At 43.0% G+C, this 22,216-nt stretch overlaps 1 protein-coding gene across 1 annotated transcript in view; it reads right to left on the bottom strand.

Moving 5' to 3' along the window:
- The window catches only part of LOC132004112 (mucin-2-like), a 52,090-nt gene that overhangs the window by 26,945 nt on the left and 2,929 nt on the right, over positions 1-22,216 (bottom strand). Inside the window, exons 2-9 of the mRNA XM_059380215.1 lie at positions 21,728-22,071; positions 20,923-21,619; positions 20,429-20,550; positions 15,423-20,188; positions 12,984-13,055; positions 7,480-7,551; positions 3,094-3,165; positions 2,327-2,407 (exon numbers count right to left, since the gene is read on the bottom strand). Of these exons, the coding sequence (XP_059236198.1) occupies positions 2,327-2,407; positions 3,094-3,165; positions 7,480-7,551; positions 12,984-13,055; positions 15,423-20,188; positions 20,429-20,550; positions 20,923-21,619; positions 21,728-22,071 (6,226 nt within the window). The remainder of the gene's footprint in view (positions 1-2,326; positions 2,408-3,093; positions 3,166-7,479; positions 7,552-12,983; positions 13,056-15,422; positions 20,189-20,428; positions 20,551-20,922; positions 21,620-21,727; positions 22,072-22,216) is intronic.

Here is a 22,216-nt window from a genome sequence, read left to right as displayed (position 1 = left end):
TACTAGTTTACTCGGTACTTATCAATAACTTAGAGGCTCCATTCAAGAAACTTATTGAGTTATAATTACCTGAAATCCAGGGCTAAATCAAGGATCTTGTGGGGCCTGAACCTTACCTACTTTGGGAAATTCTGTCTAATAAAAACATACAAAATATTGCTAGGACCCCTTGGAAGGGGCCTATATAAGTGAGGAGCCAAGGATCTGAGATAAATTGAGATCAGTCCACCTCAGCTGGGGTCTCTACGTTTTACAAACTAAGTTAATGCCAGAGAAAATATTGTTTCAACTTTTATAAACACCCTGGTAATGTATCAGATAGGTAATAACATGACGTAATTCGAGAGGTGGCATCTTCTCCTGGCAACTTGCCTTTGGAAGGAATCCAATAAAGTTTGTATCTCACGATGGCAAACATTTCCTGAAGCTGACTAGCTTTGTCTATTAGAAAAATTTGGCCCCAAACAAAGAAGGAAACTCGCTCCCAATACACACTTCATATATTGTGATAATCTTTCGGAAGGAACCGTGCATTAGTTTCAGCAGTACAGCTCTATTCAAATCACATGACATGTGTATTAATTTATCTTCAAACCCAGCTCGCTCTGGCTCTTTGATTACCTTTTCTTGTCATTTAAGAGACTCGCAGAAACTCAGCACAAACAAGTTGTCGTCTTGTCCGTTATGAATCTTTTCTATCCCGCAACCTGTTCCCTACTTTGTCAAGTCCCTACCTTTTTAAAAAAATTTTTAAAAAATTTTTTATAAACATATAATGTATTTTTATCCCCAGGGGTACAGGTCTGTGAATCGCTAGGTTTACATACTTCACAGCACTCACCATAGCACACACCCTCCCCAATGTCCATAACCCACCACCCTCTCCCCTGCCCCCAGCCACCCTCCGTTTGTTTTGTGTTACCTCCCTACCTTGAGGCCCCGCTCTACACAGGTGCTGCCATGGCTCCCGTGTGCTTTCCCATCAACACCCATCTTCCTCCTTCCCCATATGTAAGTTTCTTGGGGATGGTCCCTGTCTTACTCTTCTTTGTACCCCCCAGTACTTAGTACAGTGTTGACACATACTGGGTATGGTGCTCCGTCAATGTTTTTTGGTGAATCCATTAATTTTTGTCAACTGATTTCATCCTAGTTTTTCCCGTGTTTGCCTAGCTAACTACAATGAAATGCAGATTCTTGTAAGAGACTCCCAGTGTGTTATAGCGTGCTTAGTAAAGGTGGCGAGTTTAAGACATGATTCTTCTTGGTGGAAAAACTCACTGAGCCTGTTCTCTGGTTGCTGGCAAAACAAAAAAGCTGACCCTCGGGACTCCTTCCCCAAGTCAGGCATCAGCACATTAATGAGAGGAGAGAGGAGGCCACCACAGATGGACACCTGCAGCTCCAGACACAACCTCAAGACCTTCATCTGAAATAAATCGTGTCAAAGTGTATTTCTGAATGATAAGACAGGTAAGACCATCTTTTCCTCAGAGGAGGATCTTCCCCTTGTGTCTAAATCCCCGTCAGGCCATTGAACACACCCACTAAGATCTGCTTATGTCACAGAGAAATCACAGAATTTTCCAGCTGAAAGGGAATCACCCACCTCTTATCGAAGAGGAGTCAGGAAGGAAAGCATGTGGATTTAGGCTACAGCAACGTATTTTCTTTATGAACGTTTTTCACACTACAACTTAACATAAATGGCATCTTTTTCCATACCTCAAAGGTTCCTATTGCCCCCAGATAATTTACTTCAGAGGTGTATATTTTCTGCTCTGGGTGAATGGGGAGAGAAGTGCCCAGGAGTGTTTTCAGGAGCTCTTTCCACTTTAGCATTTAAAAGAAACTGATGGCTAAGCAAGCACCCACACTTTTGCTTCCTGTAGAACTCTGTGCTAAACTTTGTTCTTTCAAACTTTATTTTTCATGCCTTGAAGCAGTTAGGAACTTTGCACATGAGAAGGAATCAAAGTTAAATTCAAAAGTAGCATTTCAAGGACCCTGCTCCTGTTGGAGAAGCATCGCTGTTGTGGATTCCCAGGATAATGCTATGCTGATTTGTTATTTGTTATTTGCTTGGGGTCTTTTACTGCCCACACCAAAGCTGAGTCCTAGGGTAAGCGGAGGCTGCCATTTTTGAGACAGACAAGTCTCTTGGCCTCTTTGTACCTGAGTTTCCTCATTTGAAAGAATGAGTAGATTTTAAGACATACTTTTCAGAGTTCATACTGGACTTATTACACCCACTGAACCAATAACTATATGTTTTTACACATGGTGTTTTTTTTTTTAACATGTATTCATTTTCTATTTCACTTACAACTTGTGTAAAAACTGCATTCCGTGCCAAGCCTGAAATGTTCCAAAGCTCAGTTCCGTGAGTAAATTGCAACCAAGATTTCTAAAAAAAAAAAAAAAAAAAAAGACAAAAGCGAAAGAAGAAAACAAAAGATATTCTTTCAGAACATTTAATCTTTGCTAGCGATTCCAATTTATATATAATAAAACATAATCTCAATCCTCTCTCAGTACACACAAAAATACTCACTAAGGAAGATACTTACTTTTTAAAAAAAATTGCATGAAAGATTTATACTTTCATGTTTATACATGTGGTGCATTAGATACAGATCAGTAAATGTTTACTAAATACTTGTGTTAAGTAATCTTTATCTAGAAAAATGTTTCGCAGTGTCAGCACTACTGACATCTGTGGTTGGATCATCTTTGTTAAGAGAGGCAGCCCTATGCACTGTGGGGCATTTAGCAGCATCTCTGGCCTCCGCCCACTAGACGCCAGTAGCTCATCTCCAGTCTGACAACCCAAAATGTCTCCAGACACTGCCAAATGTCACCTGGGTGCAAAATCACCCTGATTGAGAACCACTGCTCTAGAATGATTCGGTCTGATCAGTATAATAATTCTCACATTAATCTTTGCTACAGACAAAAAAAGATTTGCTACATAATTTTAGTATCTTTCTATTAATAAAATTTCAGTCATATTTCAGAGTGATTATAACAAAGAGGCTTATAATTAAGTTTTTAAAAAATTCCAAATATAATGAAATTATATTTGTAACTTACATAAACTGCAAAAAGGGTAGTGGTTCAAATGTACGTCTTTCAATAGATTGTATTTTATTGCAGGATAAATCTCTAGGAAAAGTAAAAGGAAAATATTGCCTCAATTAGCTATTAGATATCTAATTAGTAGGATGATAGTATTGAATAAGCAGCTTTTGACTAAACTCTGAATCTCAGGAATTGTTATTTGAAAACCTTCTGGAGCCCTTAACTCTGTCCTCACCTCTCTTAAAAGAGTCTGACCTTCATGATCTTCATAAATAAAATCTACAACATAGATCTTGATAGATCTTGGAAGTAATCTTTCCTGAGAGCAGAAGAATTGATTAGAAGATCTTTTGTGACCTCATCAACTTCTAGATTACAAGCTCAAAGTTTTTATCTCCATATATAATTATAATTTCTTTTTTTAAAAATATTTATTTAGGGACGCCTGGGTGGCTCAGTCGGTTAAGCCGCTGTCTTCGGCTCAGGTCATGATCCCGGGGTCCTGGGATCGAGTCCCGCATCCGGCTCCTTGTCCAGCAGGGAGACTGCTTCTCTCTCTGCCTCTGTCTGCGACTCTGCCTGCTTGTGCTCTCTCTCTGACAATAAATAAATAAGAAATCTTTAAAAAAAAGATTTATTTATTTTAGAGAGGGAGAAAGTGCACAAGGAGGAAGGGCAGAGGGAGAGGGAGAGAGAATCCCAAAGCAGACTCTGCACTGAGCACAGAGCCCAATGTGGGGCTCCATTTCGGGACCCTGAGATCATGACCTGAGCTGAAACCAAGAGTCATATGCTCAACTGACTGTACCACCCAGGTGCCCCTATAATTATAATTTCTAATATTAAAAGGGATATTCTCACATTAGCATACCTTCTTGGTTGAGTTCTATTTTTCTAGCCCAATCCAATAACAGAAGAAATAAAAGATAACCTTTCATTTAACTTGAAAGGAAGTTACTCCTCTAATCAGTACATCACTTTGTACACAACTAACTCAGAATTACATTGTCATGTTAACAGAAATTCATTTCTGGTTGTACACTGCCTTAATATTCCATGAATTTATTAACTGTTGTCTCAGGTGGTGAGACAACAACAACAACAAAAAAACTACAGGGTACTGGGTTTTTATTTGAAAACACCCATTCTTGATTCTAGTTGCCTCTCTTACTTCCATTGATCCCAACTTAGTCCCTCACTTTCCACCTCATCTTCTTCTTTTTTTAAAAAAAAATATTTTATTTATTTATTTGAGAGAGAGAGCGTGAGAGAGAGGATGAGCACGAGAAGTGCGAGGATCAGAGGGAGAAGCAGACTCCCTGCCGAGCAGGGAGCCCAATGTGGGACTCGATCCCGGAACACTAGGATCATGACCTGAGCCTAAGGCAGTCGCTTAACCATCTGAGCCACCTAGGCGTCCCTCCACCTCATCTTCTAATAGACATTGCTATCTCCAGTCTCTCCCTTTCTAATCCATCCTGCACATAGTGACCAGATTAATTCTCCCGGAGTGGATCTCGAAGACCAGCATCCCTTGAGAAATTACTCAAGATGCAAATTCTCAGCCCTACTTGGGACTGACTGAGTCAGTAACTGTGTTCTGACAAGCCGTCCAGGTGACTCTGCTGCAGGCTAAAATCTGTCCTGGAGCACTGCTGTGATTACCCAGTAGCTTGGCATGTCGTCCATGGCCTTCAAAATCCGAGAAGATCTGGCTCTAATCTCCTCCTCTACAGGTATCCAAGATATTTTCCCTGCATTTTGCCATCCTCCCATTCTCCTTTGCAAGCTTATTCTTCCCAAGATGTCTGTCTGATGACACCCAATAGCTCTTCAGGGTCCTGTTCAAACAGCATTGCTCTGGTGGCTTTCCTGATCCAAATGAAGTCTTTTTTTTCCCCTTATCTGTGTTCCCATTGCCCATATCCATTTCTCCTTCTCCTTCTTCCTAAAAAAAGTTTTAAGTTTTAAGTATACTCCATGCCCCACCTGGGGCTTGAACTCACGATACCAAGATCGAGAGTCACACGCTCTACCAACTCAGCCAGGCAGGCGCCCCAATTTCTTTTTAATATAGTTATTTTTGCATCCCATTTCCTCTGAGCATAAACTCCTTGAAAGTGTGGACTACTCGTGTTCATCTGCATTGCCTACCATGTTTAAAACTGACACAGGGACATAAAATAACATTTTATAAAATATTTATAAAGTAAATGAATATCTGGGTAGTGAGTAGCAGAGGGAAAATGACTGTAGTGAGTAGCAGAGGGAAAATGTAGTTTTAAGGGGCACCTGGGTGGCTCAGTGGGTTAAAGCCTCTGCCTTCGGCTCGGGACATGATCCCGGGCTCCTGGGATCGAGCCCCACATGGGGCTCTCTGCTTAGCAGGGGAGCCTGCTTCCCCCCGCCCCACCGCCCCGTCTCTCTGCCTACTTGTGATCTCTAGCTGTCAAATAAATAAATAAAATCTTAAAAAAAAAAAAAGAAATGTAGTTTTATGACTTTATGGCTCTCTCTTCTGCTCCTCGCCAGTGCTGTGTCCACTTAGAGCTTCACACATTACGGTTTGAACTTCTGTTTATTTTCCTTGTGAGATCATGAGTTCCTACAAGGGTAGGAAGCCTGTCTTAACCATCTGTGTGCCTATGAGACTGGGCACAGTGCCTGTCATATGAGCTTTAGATTGACAGTTTTTTAAATGAATGAGAATACTTCAGCTAACATAAAATAATTGGTTTACAAAGTATTTCCTAGTAGAAGTAATGAAGGGCCTATTCCATTGAACAGTTCTTCTCATTTGTCCTTTTCCAAACTGTGTTTGTAAGGTTTGGAGTCCAGACAGCAGAGGTATCCAAGAAGACCAACACAAGGGCGGTTGTCTCCTAAGACGTGGAAGGTTTGATCACTTAAAGGACTATTCTTAGTGCCATATCAAGCTCTTTTTACCCACTACCCTTAGACCTTTTACATTTACAAGAAGAATCTATATGCTAAAGAGCATCATTAATAAGGATTAATGACATACAGAGCTCTGGATGGCATGGACAAAGAATAAAAATTGAACCAGGCACCTCGGTGGCTCAGTCAGTTAAGTGTCTGCCTTCTGCTTGCTGAAGTCATGATCCCAGCGTCCTGGGATTTCATCTAGCATCAGGCTCCCTGCTCAGCAGGGAGTCCTCTCCTCTTGCTCCTTCCCTCTGCTCATGCTCTCAAGTAAATAAATAATGTCAAGTAAATAAATAATGTATTTTTTAAAAATTTTTAAAAAGAGTGCAATTGCAGGGTCACAGGGTAGCTCTATTTTTAAAAGACACAGATGTAGTGAAAAGAAGGGCCATCTGTACCCCAATGTTCATAGCAGCAATGGCCACAGTTGCCAAACCATGGAAAGAGCCAAGATGCCCTTCAACAGATGAATGGATAAGGAAGATGTGGTCCATATACACTATGGAGTATTATGCCTCCATCAGAAAGGATGAATACCCAACTTTTGTATCAACTTGGACAGGACTGGAGGAGATTATGCTGAGTGAAATAAGTCAAGCAGAGAGGGTCAATTATCATATGGTTTCACTACTTGTAGAGTATAAGGAATAACACAGAGAACATTGGGAGTTGGAGGGAAGAAGTGAGTTGGGGGTGACAATTTGAGGTTAACTTTAATTCCTCTCATTTTACTAAACCAACTTTTAAAACCTTTTCTGTAAAGGCCAGATAGTAAATATTTTGGGGTTTGTAGGCCACATGCTGTCTCTGTTGCATAGTCCTCTCTTTCTCTTCTTTTCTCTTTTTTTTTTTAAAGAGATTTTATGTATTTATTTGGCAGACAGAGATCACAAGTAGGCAGAGAGGCAGGCAGAGAAAGGGAGGGGGAAGCAGGCTCCCTGCTGAGCAGAGAGCCTGATGTGGGGCTTGATCCCAGGACCCTGGGATCATGACCTGAGCCGAAGGCAGAGGCTTTAACCCACTGAGCCACCCAGGTGCCCCGTCTTCTTTTCTCTTTTATAGCCCTCTAACAGTGTAAAAATCATTCTTAACTCATAGGCTCTATAAAGACAGACCATGGGCAGGATTTGATCCATGAGCCATAAACTAAATACAAATGTAAGCAGATGGTTTATGAACACTTACAGAAGAAGGTTCATATGGGTGTCCATAATTGCTCAGACCTCATTACCCCTTTTGCTCTATAACTGTAGGGTCTTTTTCTATCTATATCTTGTCTATAAAATTAGAAAATGGAAAACGCATAGAAGATATTTAATGCTAGAGATGGGCTGGGGCCCTACAGACTTACAGAACTGTAGAATTTTGTTAGAAGAAATGGTTGCAATTATCTAATTTGAACCCATATTTATTTTGGGATAACTAAAAAGTCATAATAAATGATTAGCTTACAAATACTGGAGGGATAGCAGGCCTTCAAAAGAGTCCTTATGTAATTCGGTCAAAGAATTTTCACTGAGAATCCTGAAAAATGAAAAAAGTTATTTCTGCATCAAAATGCAAAATAACTACAACTATTTACTACCTAGGACTAACTTCCATATGGGAGGGAAACCTGGGAAATGGTGCCCCCTAAATATCTTAATTCTTGTTTAATTTAGGAGTACTCATCTCTGCTCTGTTTCCATTCTAATCCTTCTTTTCATGTACTGCTTTGTGTCCATCTCTCTCCATCTCTCTCTCTCTCTCTCTCTTTCTCACACACACACACACCCTCCTATCCACTCTTTGTACCAAAATGCATATTTAATGCCTACTCTCTGGATCACAAAGTCTCTGCTAGCACCCAGCTCTGGGTCTCAACGACACACTGGCAGAACTGCCATTTCCTCTTCTCTTTTCCCAAATTCTGTTCGGAAGCCCTATACACAGCTATAGTAGTGTGGTAGGGAAAGCCATTTGATTTTTTTACCCCAATTAAAAAATGTTTTTCAGAACTACAAAAATGTGCATTAAAAATGTTCAGTTTAATAATTATCAACAAATACCCAGATAACACCATTCTTATCAAGAAAGTGCTACCAGCATCCCAGGAGACCCCAGTGTGCCCCTGATAATGCCAACCTGCTCTCGGATTCTCCAGAAATCACCATTGATTCTAAGAAGAATTTCCTGGCTTTCTGGTGTGTTTATTTATTTATTTTTAAAGATTTATTTATTAATTTGAAAGAGAGAGAGAGGGAGGGGCAGAGGAATAGGAAGAGAGAGAATCTCCATCAGACTCCCCACTGAGCGTGGAGCCCTGTCCCATGACCCTGAGATCACGATCTGAGCCCAAGTCAAGGGTTGGAATGCTTAGCTAACTGAGCCACCCTGGAACCCCTAATTTCCTTGCTATTTCAATGTAGGTTTACCTATCATACGCAGCTGTGAACAACATAACTTAATTTTGCTTCTTCTTGAACTCTATGTAAATGGAATCATATTATATGTATTATTTTCTATGTTGCGTCTGTAATATTGGGTGAGATTCATTATATTGTTGCACGTAGCTGAGGATGGTTCATTTCAATGCCTAGTATTTCATGTCTTGCTACATGTGGCTACTGTATACTTGGGAGTGACTAGTGTGACTGAGGAGCTCAATTTTTAATTTAATTAACTTCAATTATTTTAAAATTTAAATTAAAAAAAACCTGATACGCAACAGTTATTAGAAAATGTTTAAATATGTTTGCAACAATGTGGGTATGTGATGTTACTTTTTAAACTGTAAGTTTTATGAAATCTAAATACAGATCAAGGGGTGCCTGGGTGGCTCAGTGGGTTAAGCCGCTGCCTTCGGCTCAGGTCATGATCTCAGGGTCCTGGGATCGAGTGCCGCATCGGGCTCTCTGCTCAGCAGGGAGCCTGCTTCCCTCTATCTCTCTCTCTGCCTGCCTCTCCGTCTACTTGTGATCTCTCTCTGTGAAATAAATAAATAAAATCTTAAAAAAAAATAAATACAGATCAAGTATTTCTGATAAAAAAAAAAATTGCAACCAAATTGAGATTCCAAAGAGCTAGTATGGGGAAAAGAACATAAACTCCTTCATTAATAATTTTTACACTGACTACATGCAAGAATGATGATACTTTGAATATTGTGAAGGCAGTTTAAATGTAGACTATCTTATTAATAACATATATAAAGATTACATGTTGAAATGATAATATTTTGGCTATATGAGCTAAACAAAATATATTAACATTTATGTCATCTCTGTCTTTTTACTTTTAATTTTTAAGCAGCCACCAGAAAATCTGAGATGACTTATGTGGCTTACATTATATTTCAAATGAATAGTATTCTATTTTATGACTATACCACACTTTATATATTCATTCTACTGTTGGTGGATACTAGATTTTTCTAGTTTTTCGTTATTACAAACAATGCTGCTTTGAACATTCTTGTACTTGTGCATAAGTTTCTCTAGGATTTAACAGGGGTTTCCTAAGAGGTTGTGCTATTTCAAGTTGGCAGATTGAAACATGCCAGATTTCTTCCCTTGCAACCTCCACCAAAGTCCCTAAGAATGACAGAAAGCATAAATTTAAAAATCCACAACCTTAGCTCAAGGACACAGGAATAGTTCCACAAACAATCCCTTACTAGAAATGCCCTGGAGCGACCCACAGGGTGGTTAGTTGGGATCAGGTGGGAAGAGCAGGGGCAGCACATCAACCCCTCATCCTTCCTCCCTGGACCAGGCAACAAAGGGTATCTTCTTCCAGCTAGGAGCAATTGGTGTCAGGAAGAGGTCAGGGTCCCAGAACCCTGGAGGAAGGGAATGCCCTCTCTGACTCACCACTAGAATGACCTCCCACCTCCTCTTCCTTAATTCTTAGGGGAATCCTTCACAGAAAAACAAGCCCCCGCAGCTCGTTTTCAGCTCTTCCCTAGTGCCAGAAAACAGAAGCGGTAGAATCTCAACTACAAAATAAATTGCACTCAGGAATGACCACACAGTGTGAGAAAGCCATCCATTAAGGACAGAAAATAAAAACAAACAAGAGTTCAAAGCCAATGAATCCAAGTTAACAGGGAAAGCCCAGGAGAATTTTAGAATGGCATAATTAATATCCTCAGACAGATGTAAACAGCACATCTATTAAAAAAGAACCAACTCAAGATTATATGAATGAAAAGGGTTATCATTAATAAAAAACTCAGTCTGTGAGCAGCAGAAATAGCAGTTGAATAATAAAATTAGAAAACAGAGATTTCTGGATGGCTAATGATTTTTTATCAGCACTTGAAATTTTATCTATTTATTATATTTACATATTTGTTTTTATATTATGTATTTGTAAACCCCTCAAGAACTGGGATATTTGGTCGATTTTGTTCTTAAGCCTCTATCCCAGGCATGTAAAACAGTTCTTGGCACATAGTAGATGCTCATAAGTATTTGTTGAATGAACTCAGAAAATGACAGATATCAATCTGCAAACATACTATACCTTTATTTAAAACAAATTATCCATTTGTTATCACTTATGATAAGTACAACTTTACAGCATAATAAATGTCTTTCTCCAACCCCACTCCTTAATTTGTGACTCAATCTCAATCTTTCGAAACAAGAACCTTTTGAGAATTTCTTAAAAGCTATGAACCTTTTCCCTAAAAAACTGCGCTTTCTGGAATATGTCCAAAGGTGTGCACATGATTTCAATTTGTGGATCATCCCTTTAGGGTCCAGATCTGTGAGGAGAATGGGTTGAATTTGGAGGGCCAAACTTGGATGGTTGATAAAATGATATATCGTATATTTGTCATAAATATCTCAAAATGTCATTTATTCTCACCACTACCTTGAAGTTATAATAGTTATTAGACCTACCACTATATCTTGTTATTTAATGTGTTAACAGATTAGTGATCCACAGTTAGGAACCTCCGCCTTACAAGGTACAACCCTCAAGCTGAATTTGAAATCTGCAAATCTTACTAGATTCATGTTCTAGTAATTAATTACCAAATACATGCTTTTTAAAAATTAATTTTTAAATTTCTACTTATTTTTTCAAAATACATTATATATATATATATATATTCACATGGCTCAAAATTCCAGAGGTATATAGTCCACAATTCAAAGTTTTTCTGCTATTCCTGTCCCTTTGCCTACCCATCCTCTTGCTCCACTCCCTACAGAAAACTAACGTTATTTGTTTATGGTGCCGAATTACTTTCAGTTTTCTTACAAGTTTGGGAAATAAAATCTCCAAGCCAGACACTATCATAGGAAAACATAAACTATACATAGTATTTAAGAAATTCATAAAATAAAAAAAAATTGCTTGGTTCTAGCACATCTCTCTTACTAATAAGATAGCAGACTAAGGGTGGGGGATTTACTTTAGAGGAATCATAATCCCTATTTTTAAATTACTATGACTACTATGTCTTTTATCACTAATTCAGTAGTCATTTTTTAAAAATTTTTTATTTTTTATAAACATATATTTTTATTCAGTAGTCATTTTTAACTTATCTACTCAAGTTGAACTACTGATACGACACACAAGCTGTAATGAAGAATTTCAGTTAATTGCTTTGCTTGTAATATTTTTTCCAAAATCATTTGTATCCACATTGACTTTTTCTACAAATCGATTAAAAAAAAAAAGATAAGAAATTGGAAAAGGACAGAAAATTCAGACACGAAATACAAATGTTCAGTAAACAAAGAGATATAGTAAATTTACAAGTAATCGGAAAACTTCAAATTCAGCTGAGACCCCTTTTATTCACTCATCAGATCAGCCAAGAAGTGGAGAATATCCAGTGGTGGAGGAGCGTGAGGATGTGAACCCTGTCATGGTCTATGGGTTGGAGTGTAAGTCGGCACAATTTTTTTGAGGGCCATTAAAATTGTACATCTACATTGTCTTCATACCAATGATTCCATTTCTAGATATGTATTCTACAGAAATCCCCGCTCTGTACACAGAGACGCATGGATGAGGCAGTTCATGGCAGCAATGCAAGTGACAAGAAAATTGGACACAGTCTAAACATCCACCAGTAGGGGAAATTATTAAATTGTAATACATTCGTAGTATGGAATATTACGCAGGAATTCACACGAATGGGGTAACCCCCTATGTACTAGAAGAAAGGAAATCTAAGACCTACCATGAAGAAAAAGAATCGAGTTATAGGATGTTACTGTTTATGTAAAAGGAAGGAAGGAAGGAGTGACTGGAGGAAGGAAGGGAGGGTTGAAGGAAAGGAGAGAGAGAGAAGGAAGGAAGGAAAGAAAAGGAAAGGAAAAGAAGGCACACAACAAACCTGATTTGCTGTCTATAAATATGTATGTAGACAAATACATGGAAATGTCTGGAAGGATATATACTAAATCCAGACTAGTGGCTATTTTGGCGGTGGGAGATCAAAACACAAGGAGGATGTTCACTCTATCTATTCTTTCATTTTTATCTATTGAGAATGTAATCATGTATTCCTTGTCTAATGAAATATAAGTTTAGATTGGCTCTAATTTTAAAGAGAGCCTGCCAAATTTAATTTTTAAGATAAATATAGAATTGGAATCAAGGGCGCCTGGGTGGCTCAGTGGTTAGGCCGCTGCCTTCGGCTCAGGTCATGATCTCAGGGTCCTGGGATCGAGTCCCGCATCGGGCTCTCTGCTCAGCAGGGAGCCTGCTTCCCCCTCTCTCTCTCTCTGCCTGCCTCTCCATCTGCTTGTGATTTCTCTCTGTCAAATAAATAAATAAAATCTTTAAAAAAAAATAAAAAAAAATAATTGGAATCAAGAGAGGTTGATTTGGGATAAGGAAGGGGAAATACCTTTCCTCAGAGCTACTGACTTCAAAATTCTGGACCAAGAAGGATCTTAGAACGCAGTTAAGTTTTTTTGTATTGTATTTAGAGAGAATATACTCACAGTTTCTCAGCCCATCGATATGCCTTCCATATATTTTCATCAATGTAAGAAATAGAATTTCCTTGGAAATTTCTGTGAAGAAACACAGTTCAGATCCTTGAATAGGTAGGAAAAGAATGAACAGAATAAGTAAAAGAAGCACTGGCAACCTTGTGGGGAATATTCACATGCAGAAAACACCAGCTTTGTAATTTCCACAGCTATCAGCATCCCACTTCGCACAATTAATAGAGATGATGTGAGGCCGCTGGCACAAACAAGGCATTTCCCTAGAACCTGAACTTCCTATGTGTCCAATTTCTTGGACGGATAATGCCAGTTAATGACTTTGAATATAAGTATTTTTTCCCAAAATCACTTATGTGTCTAAAATAGCTCCTTCTGTAAATCAGTGAGAAAATAATAATTCAACAGAAACATGGCAAAAGTGTATCATTATCAGCAAACAGAGGTAAAGAAATCCTAAGTCAGGCAACACCAAAGCTTTGGCTCAGTGTAGTCTGTTGAAACCTCTCCAGCTGTTAGAAGGATAAGGGAAGTTAGAAATTAGAGAAACTAATACAGAGAGGTTTCTTAGAGATACTGCATAGGGAAAGGCAACAAACCACTGAGCAAGGAATAAAAAGTATTACCTTGTTAGGGGAAACTGCAAAGGAACGGAATAGAGAGGAAGGACACACACCAAAATAAGGTAACAGGAGTTATCTTACGGGTGGTAGGGAGGCTGGGGTGGGATTTTCACATTTTATCCTATCTGCTTGTATCATTAAAAACAAAAACAACAGTGAGAGTGTATCCAAGAATTGCATGTGTTAAAAAGAAGCTATGAAATGCCTGAGACTCAGTTTCAATCACTAACTCTATGTATGACTTTGAATCTTTACCTTTAGCTTTGTCTTCTTTCCTCAGCAACAACTTAGCTATTCAGTTTATATACACATTTTTTTTTTCAGGGAAGTCAGAAATAAGGCAAATGTTTTGATGATACCCATCTGCCCATCTGCCTGGTGGCCATTTCCAGCCTACTAGAAGCCTTCTGGTTGCTTTATGTTCCCTGATAAAAATGTTAAGATAAGCTGAACTTATCTCCCTCAAACTGGCTCTCCTTCCCAACTGCTGTTTCCACCTGTTCTACTGACATCAATCTGCTCATCCAGGACCGAAACTTCGAGAGTCATATTTCATTTTTCTCTTTCCTGGACACACCCTACCCGCTATTCTCATCAGTTACTCAGTCTTCTCGCTTTTTCCTTTGCGGTGCTCTCAGGGTTTTCTTTCTACTCCTATCACAGCCACTCTCATCCAGCTCCTTGTCACTTTCCTCTGGGCTTTTGCTAGAGCATTCTATCTGGTCTCCCTAGATCAAGATTTCCTCTCTAGATCATTCTACATAGGGAGTCAAAAACAACCTTCTTTTTATATTATGTATCTCTTACTAGAACATTTTCCTGGCTCTCTATATCTCAGAGTAACTTTCAAACCCCTGTAACTGATGGTCAAGGGTTTTCATAATCTATCTTTCACTGCTTCCTAATTTTTAATTCCTGATCATTCTTGCAGCCATGACTTTATCTAGACTATACTTCCTATTTTTGCTCTATTTAACAAATCATAGCCACTCTTTAAGTCTCAGCTAAAGTTTTAGTTTATCCATGCAGCTTTTCCTCACTTCCATACTCCATTGATTACAGATTCTGGTGAAATACAGCACCTATGATCTGTACTTAATCATAGGTCACCTCCTTTCTATGCCCATTTCCTTTCTTCCCACCTATCATTTCATGTTCTAAAGACAATGTCATACTTGAATGGCTCCCATAGTACTTAGTCCTGGGCTGGGCTCAAAATAAGTTCTGTATATAGAAGGCCAGGGACAAGATGAGTTTTGAACATAACTGAGGAGTCAAATAATAATAGCTTACACTCATATATATGCTAGGCACCAATATAAGTGTTTTATATATATATATTCATCTAAATCTCAAAATAACCCCACAAGGTGTTAACGCTAATAATACCCATTTTACAGGAAAGGAAACTGAGTCAAAAGCTCTGAAATGACAGACCTCGCCTCAAGCAGTCTAGTTCCAGAATTTTACTCTTAACCACTTTGTTGTATCACCACCAAGGAGATGGAGAGAAGGGCATGTTGCTGTAAAGAGGATGGAGCCAAAACGGGACAGTAGAGGTTAAGGAATGAAATGATGGGGATAAAAAACTGGATAAGAAGAAAGAATAAGGACAACTGCAAGTAAAAGATTGGAGAAGGGGGAATGATAGCAAACAGCAAAATGAAGACAAGGGATAGTTGACAAAGAAAAGGTAAAAACAGAAAGTCAGCATGAATAGGGAAGATGAGGAAGGCCCAGGAAGACCTCGAAGAAAAGGCTGCCATATCAAGCATAAGGCAGAGAACAAATGAGAAAAGGCAATTCTTACAAGATGGTGAAGGTGCCATTGTAGGTGTTGGGCTCTGGCACAGGCACTCTGCGGAGCCTCTGCTTTGGGCTGAAACCAGTACATGACAGCGTCTCATCTTTGCAGGTACAGAGCTCACATATGTTGATGTTCATGGTAGCATTCTCTTCTGGTGGCTCAGTTAAAGCTGTGCGTGCCTTTTCTGGGGTGTATTTTACAAAATGCACCAGTGAATGCTGGGTCGTTGGCGGAAAAACTGTCTCAGATGACTCTGGTTGTGGACTTACAGTAATTTCCAGGTCCACAGGTAGAACCGTGGTTTCAGTCAGGTTTGGGTGTTGACTCTGAACATGTTCTGGATGTGCAAGTGTCACCTCATGGTCCTTTGGAGGAGGTGTTGTAGTCTTCTTTGTGGTTGTAGAATATTCAGCCTCTGTAGTAGGTTCTGGAGTAATGGTAGGCCCCAAGTCCTCACGATGAAATGTAACCCTGGGTGACACTGGATGCTGACCTTGATCCTTACTTGGAGTTGGAGTTGTCACCTCCTCATGGAATGGATATTGTATTACAATCTCCTTAGGTAGCTCTGGAGGCTGAGTTGGGGTCTCTTGCATGGTTGGAGAAGGTTCAACCTCCATATTGGATCCTGCGGTTACAGTAATTTCCAGGTCCATTGGTGGAACTGTGACCTCAGTCAGGTTTGGATGTTGACTCTGAACCTGTTCTGGATGTGCAAGTGTCACCTCAAGGTCCTTTGGAGAAGGTGTAGTCTTCTTCATGTTTGTAGAATGTTCAGCCTCTGTAATAGGTTCTGGAGTAATGGTAAGCACCAAGTCCTCATGATGAAATGTGATGCTGGCTGAAACTGGATGCTGAGCTTGATCCTTACTTGGAGTTGGAGCTGTTGCTTCCTGATGGAATGGATATTGAACTACAATCTCCTTAGGCAACTCTGGAGGCTGAGTTGGGGTCTCTTGCATGGTTGGAGAAGTTGTTTCAGTCTCTGTCATACGTTCTGTAGTTATGGTAAGACCCAGGTCCAAAGGTTTAACTGTGACTTTATTTAAGGTTGGATGCTGAACCTGAACCTGCTCTGACTGTGGATATGTCACCTCAAGGTCCTTTGGAGGAGTTGTAGTTTGCTGCTGCTGCATTGTTGTAGACTGTTTAACCTCTGTAGTAGATTCTGGAGTTATGGTAATCTCCAGGTCCAAAGGTTGAACTGTCACATTTGATGACCACAGATGCTTAGCTTGATCCTGACGTGGTGTTGGAACCACTGCCTCTTGATACATGGGAGGTTGAGATACAAGTTCTTTAGGTGGCTCTGGAGGCTGATCTGGGGTCTCACGAATGGCTGAAGAAAGTTCAACCTCTGTAGTAGATTCTGGAGTTGCAGTGAGTTCCAGGTCCAAAGGTTTAACTGTGACTTTATTTAAGGTTGGACGGTGAGACTGAACCTGCTCTGAATGTGCAAATGTCACCTCAAGGTCTTTTGGAGGAGCTGTAGTCTTTTTCAAGGTTGTAGAATGTTGAACCTCTGTAGTGGGTTCTGGACTTACAGTAAGTTCCAGGTCCAAAGGTTGAACTGTTACATTGGGTGATGATGGATGCTGAGCTTGATCCTGACCTGGTGTTGGAACAGTCTCCTCCTGATATACTGGAGATTGAGCTACGACAACCTCCTTAGGTTTCTCTGGAGGCTGAACTGAGATCTCCTGCATAGGTACAGAAAGTTCAGTCTCCTTAGTGAATTCTGGAGTTATGGTAAGCCCCAGGTCCAAAGGTTGAACTGTGACTTCAGTCAAAGTTGGATGCCGAGCCTGAATCTGCTCTAGGTGTGCAAATGTCACTTCGAGGTCCTTTGGGGGAGCTGTAGTTTTCTTCGTGGTTGGAGAATGCTCAACCTTTGTAGTGGGTTCTGGAGTTACGGTAAGCTCCAGGTCCAAAGGTTGAAATGTTACGTTGGGTAATAATAGATGTTGAGTTTGATCTTGGCCTTGAGTTGGAACTGTCACCTCCTGATATGCAGGAGGCTGACCTACAACCTCCTTAGGCAGCTCTGAAGGCTGATCTGGGGTCTCCTGCATGGTTGGAGGTTCAACCTCTGTAGTGGGTTCTGGAGTTACAGTAAGCTCCAGGTCTAAAGGTTGAACAGTGACTTCAGTCAAATTTGGTTGCTGAGCCTGAACATGCTCTGGATGTGGAATTGTCACCGCGGGGTCCTCTGGAAGAGTTAGAGTCTGCTGCAGGGCCGTAGAATGCTCAGCCTCCGTAGTAGGCTCTGGAGTTATAGTAAGCTCCAGGTCAACAGGTTTAACAGTGGCACTGGGCAAGTGTGAATACTGAGCTTGATCTTGTCCTGGAGGTGGAACTATCACCTCCTTATGGACTGGAGGTTGTGTTACAACCTCCTTAGGTGGTTCTGGAGGCTGAGCTGGAGCCTCCTGCTGGTTTGGAGAAGGTTCTATCTCCTTAAGGGGCTCTAGAGGTAGAGATGGGGCTTCTTGCAGGTCTGGAGAGGATTCCACCTTCTCAGGAGACTGTGGAAGCTGAGAATGGGTCTCTTGAGAGACTGGAAAAGGTTCCACTTTGTCAGGAAGTTCTAAAGGCTGAGCTGGGGCTTCCTGCTGGACTGGAGATGGTTCTACGTTCTCAGGAGGCTCCAGAGGCTGAGCTGGAGCCTCTGGCTGTGTGGGAGAATGTTCCACCTCCTTAGGGGGTTTAGGAGATATAGCTGGAGCTGGCGGTGGGACAGGGGCCTGAGCTGGGGCTTCCTGCTGGGTTGAAGAAGATTCTGCCTCATTAGGGGGCTCTGAAGGCTGAGCTGGGGTTTCCTGCTGGACTGGAGGTGGCTCTACCTTCTCAGGGGGCTCTGGAGGCTGAGCTAGGGCCTCTGGCCGTGTGGGAGAAGGTTCCACTTCCTTAGGGGGCTCAGGAGATATAGCTGGGACTTGCAGGGGGACAGGGGCCTCAGCTGGGGCCTCCTGCTGGGTTGAAGAAGACTCTGCCTCATTAGGGGTCTCTGAAGGCTGAGCTGGGGTTTCCTGCTGGACTGGAGATAGTTCTACCTTCTCAGGGGGCTCTGGAGGCTGAGCTGGGGCCTCTGGCCGTGTGGGAGAAGGTTCCACTTCCCTAGGGGGCTCAGGAGATATAGCTGGGGCTTGCAGGGGGACAGGGGCCTGAGCTGGGGCCTCCTGCTGGGTTGAAGAAGATTCTGCCTCATTAGGGGTCTCTGAAGGCTGAGCTGGGGTTTCCTGCTGGACTGGAGATAGTTCTACCTTCTCAGGGGGCTCTGGAGGCTGAGCTGGGGCCTCTGGCCGTGTGGGAGAAGGTTCCACTTCCTTAGGGGACTCAGGAGTTATAGCTGGGGCCTGTGGGGTGACAGGGGACTGAGCTGGGGCCTCCTGCTGAGTTGGAGAAGATTCTGCCTCATTAGGGGGCTCTGAAGGCTGAGCTGCGGCCTCCGGCTGTGTGGGAGAAGGTTCTACCTCATTAGGGGGTTCAGGAGATATAGCAGGGGCCTGTGGGGGGACAAGGGATTGAGCTGGGGCTTCCGGCTGTGTGGGAGAAGGTTCTACCTCCTTAGGGGGCTCAGGAGATATAGCTGGGGCCTGCGGGGGGACAGGGGACTGAGCTGGGGCCCCCTGCTGGGTTGGAGAAGATTCTGCCTCATTAGGGGGCTCTGAAGGCTGAACTGGGGGCTCCAGCTGTGTGGGAGAAGTTTCTATCTCCTTAGGGGGCTCAGGAGATATAGCTGGGGCCTGCAGGGGGACAGGGGACTGAGCTGGGGCCTCCTGCTGGGTTGGAGAATACTCTACCTCCTTAGGGGGCTGAGATATAGCTGGGGCCTGTTGGTGAACTGGAGACTGAGCTAGGGCCTCCTGCTGGGTTGAAGATTCTGCTTCATTAGGGGGCTCCAAAGGCTGAGCTGAGACTTCCTGCTGGGCTGGAGATGTTTCTACCTTCTCAGGGAGTTCGGGAGGCTGAGCTGGGGCCTCCAGTTGCGTGGGAGGAGGTTCTACCTCATTAGGGGGCTCAGGGGGTACAGTTTGGGCCTGCTGGGGGACAGGAGACTGAGCTGGGGCCTCCAGTTGGGTTGCAGGTTTGACTTCCTTGGGGGGCTTTGGAGGATGAGCTGAGACTGCATGTTCATTTGCAGATGGTTCAATCTCCTTAAGGGTCTGTGATGGCTCAGCTGGGACCTCCCATTGGCTTGAAGCAGGTTCCACCTCCTTAGGAGGGTCTGGAGTATGAGCTATGACCTCTTGTTGGCCTGGAGGAGATTCATCTTTGGGGATCTCCGGAGACTGGAAAAGAGGCTTGGACTGGGTTGGAGAAAATTCAACCTGCTCAGGGGGAACTGGAGCCTGAGCAGGGAACTCCTGCTGCACTAGAGAATGCTCAGCCTTAGTTGGCACTGGAGTTATGGAAATCTCCAGATCTGTAGGTTTAACTGTGATATTGGTCAACAGTGGATACTGAGCTTTACCGGGACCTAAAGGTGAGAATGTCACCTCATGATGTACTGGAGGCTGAGATACAACATCTGTAGAGGACTCTGGAGGCGGAGCTAGGTTCTCATGCTGAACTGGAGAAGGCCCAATCCCCTCATTGGGGTTTGGATGATGACCTGGAACAGCATGCTGGACTGGAGAAGGTTCTACACCCACAACATGCATGTGAGACAGAGGTGAGCTCCACTGCTGGATTGGAGGAGCTCCAATTTCCTCAGGAAGACCTTCAGGCTGGGTTGGACCTTGCTGCTGGACCGGAGAAGGTTCAACCTCACCAGAAGGCTCTGGATACTGAGCTGCAGCTTCCTGCTGAATTGGGGATAGTTCATTTTCTTCAGGAAGATCTTCAGGCTGAGTTGGGACTCCCTGTTGGATTGGAGAAGGTTCAACATTTCCAGGAGGGGCTGGATGCTGATCTTGGGCCTCTGACTGGACTGAAGAAGGTTCCAACTGCCCAGGGAACGCTGCAGACTGAGCTGGGGCCTCTTGTTGGGGTAAAGAAGTTTCAACCTCATTGGTGGACTCTGGAGTTATGGTAAGTGCCAGATCCACAGGTTTAACAGTGACATGGGGCAACAGCAGAACCTGAGCTTGACTCTGACCTAGAGGAGAAACTGTTACCACATGATGCTCTGGAGAGTGAGCTGGGACCTCCTGCTGGGTTGGGGAAGGTTCAACCTCACCAGATGGCTCTGGATGCTGAGCTGCAGCTTCCTGCTGGGTGGCAGAAGGGTAAACCTCCTCCGAAGTCTGTAGATGCTGACTTGGGACCTCCTGATATGTTGCATAAGGTTTAACCTCCCCAAGGGGATTTGGATGCTGAACTGTGGCCTCTGACTGGGCCAGAGAAGATTGAATCCCTTCAAGAGACTCTGGGTACTGATTTGGGGTCTCTTGTTGGGTTGAAGAAGGCTCTCTCTCCTCTGGAACCTGAGGGTGCTGAGCTTCGGCCTCCTGCTGGGTTGGAGAAGGTACAACCTCCTCAGGGGTCTGTGGATGCTGACCTTGGCTCTCCCCCTGGGCTGAAGATTCACCCTTCTCAGGGGTCTGTGGAAACTGAGCTGGAGCCTCCTCCTGGGATGAAGATGGTTCTCTCTCTCCCTGAGTCTCTGGAGGTTGGGCTGGGACCTCCTCCTGGGTTGAAGATGGTTTGCCTCCTTCAGGGGCCTGTGATTGCTGAGCTGGGGCCTCCTGCTGGGTTGTGGGAGGTTTAACTTCTCCAGGATACTCCAGATGCTGAACTGGGGTCTCCTGCTGTGCTGGAAGTTTCTCCTGTATCGTAGGTTCTGGGGAATCAGTTGGAGTCTCCTGCTCAACTGGCAAATGTCCAGCTTCCTCAGGGGACTGTGGAGGCAGAGTTGGGGCTTCATGCTGGGCTGCAAAAGGTTCCACATCAAGGGGCACAGAGGGCTGAGCTGCAGCCTCATGCTGAACTGGCAGAGTTTCCACCTCTGGAGTGGGTTGTGGTGTTATGGTGACCTGCACATCTGCAGGTTTAACACTGGGAATGTTTAAGTGTTGAACATGATGGTGACCTAGAGGCGAAACTGTCACCCACTGATGCCCTAAAGGTTGAGCTACGTGCTCCTGCTGGGTTGGAGCAGGTTCCACCTCCCCAGAAGGCAGCTCTGGAGGCTGAGCTGGTTGTTCTTGTAGGGTTGCTGAAGGTTCTATCTCTCCTGGAGACTGAGCTGGGGTCTCCTGCTGGATTGAAGATTCTGCCTTATCAGGAAGTTCTGCAGGCTGAGCTGAGGCCTCCTCCTGGGCTGAAGAAGGTTCAGCTTCTCCAAAAGTCTCTGGAAGCGGAACTGGGGGCTCCTGCTGGGTTGCAGGTTTTACCTCCTCAGGATGCTCTGTAGGCTGAGCTGGGGTCTCCTGCTGAGCTGGGGAATGTTCTGCCTCTTCAGGATTCTCTGAGGAATGAGTTGGGATCTCCTGCTGAGCTGGGGAGTGTTCTGCCTCTTCAGAATTCTCTGAGGAATGAGTTGGGATCTCCTGCTGAGCTGGGAAATGTTCTGCCTCTTCAGGATTCTCTGAGGAATGAGTTGGGGTCTCCTGCTGAGCTGGAAAGTGTTCTGCCTCTTCAGGATTCTCTGAGGAATGAGTTGGGGTCTCCTGCTGAGCTGGGGAATGTTCTGCCTCTTCAGGATTCTCTGAGGAATGAGTTAGGGTCTCCTGATGAGCTGGGGAGTGTTCTGTCTCTTCAGGATTCTCTGAGGAATGAGTTGGGATCTCCTGCTGAGCTGGGGAATGTTCTGTCTCTTCAGGATTCTCTGAGGAATGAGTTGGGATCTCCTG

This window comes from Mustela nigripes, chromosome 16 (genome assembly GCF_022355385.1).
Source record: "Mustela nigripes isolate SB6536 chromosome 16, MUSNIG.SB6536, whole genome shotgun sequence".
In the NCBI taxonomy this organism is placed as follows: domain Eukaryota; kingdom Metazoa; phylum Chordata; class Mammalia; order Carnivora; family Mustelidae; genus Mustela; species Mustela nigripes.
This window is presented reverse-complemented; position numbering and strand designations above follow the sequence as displayed.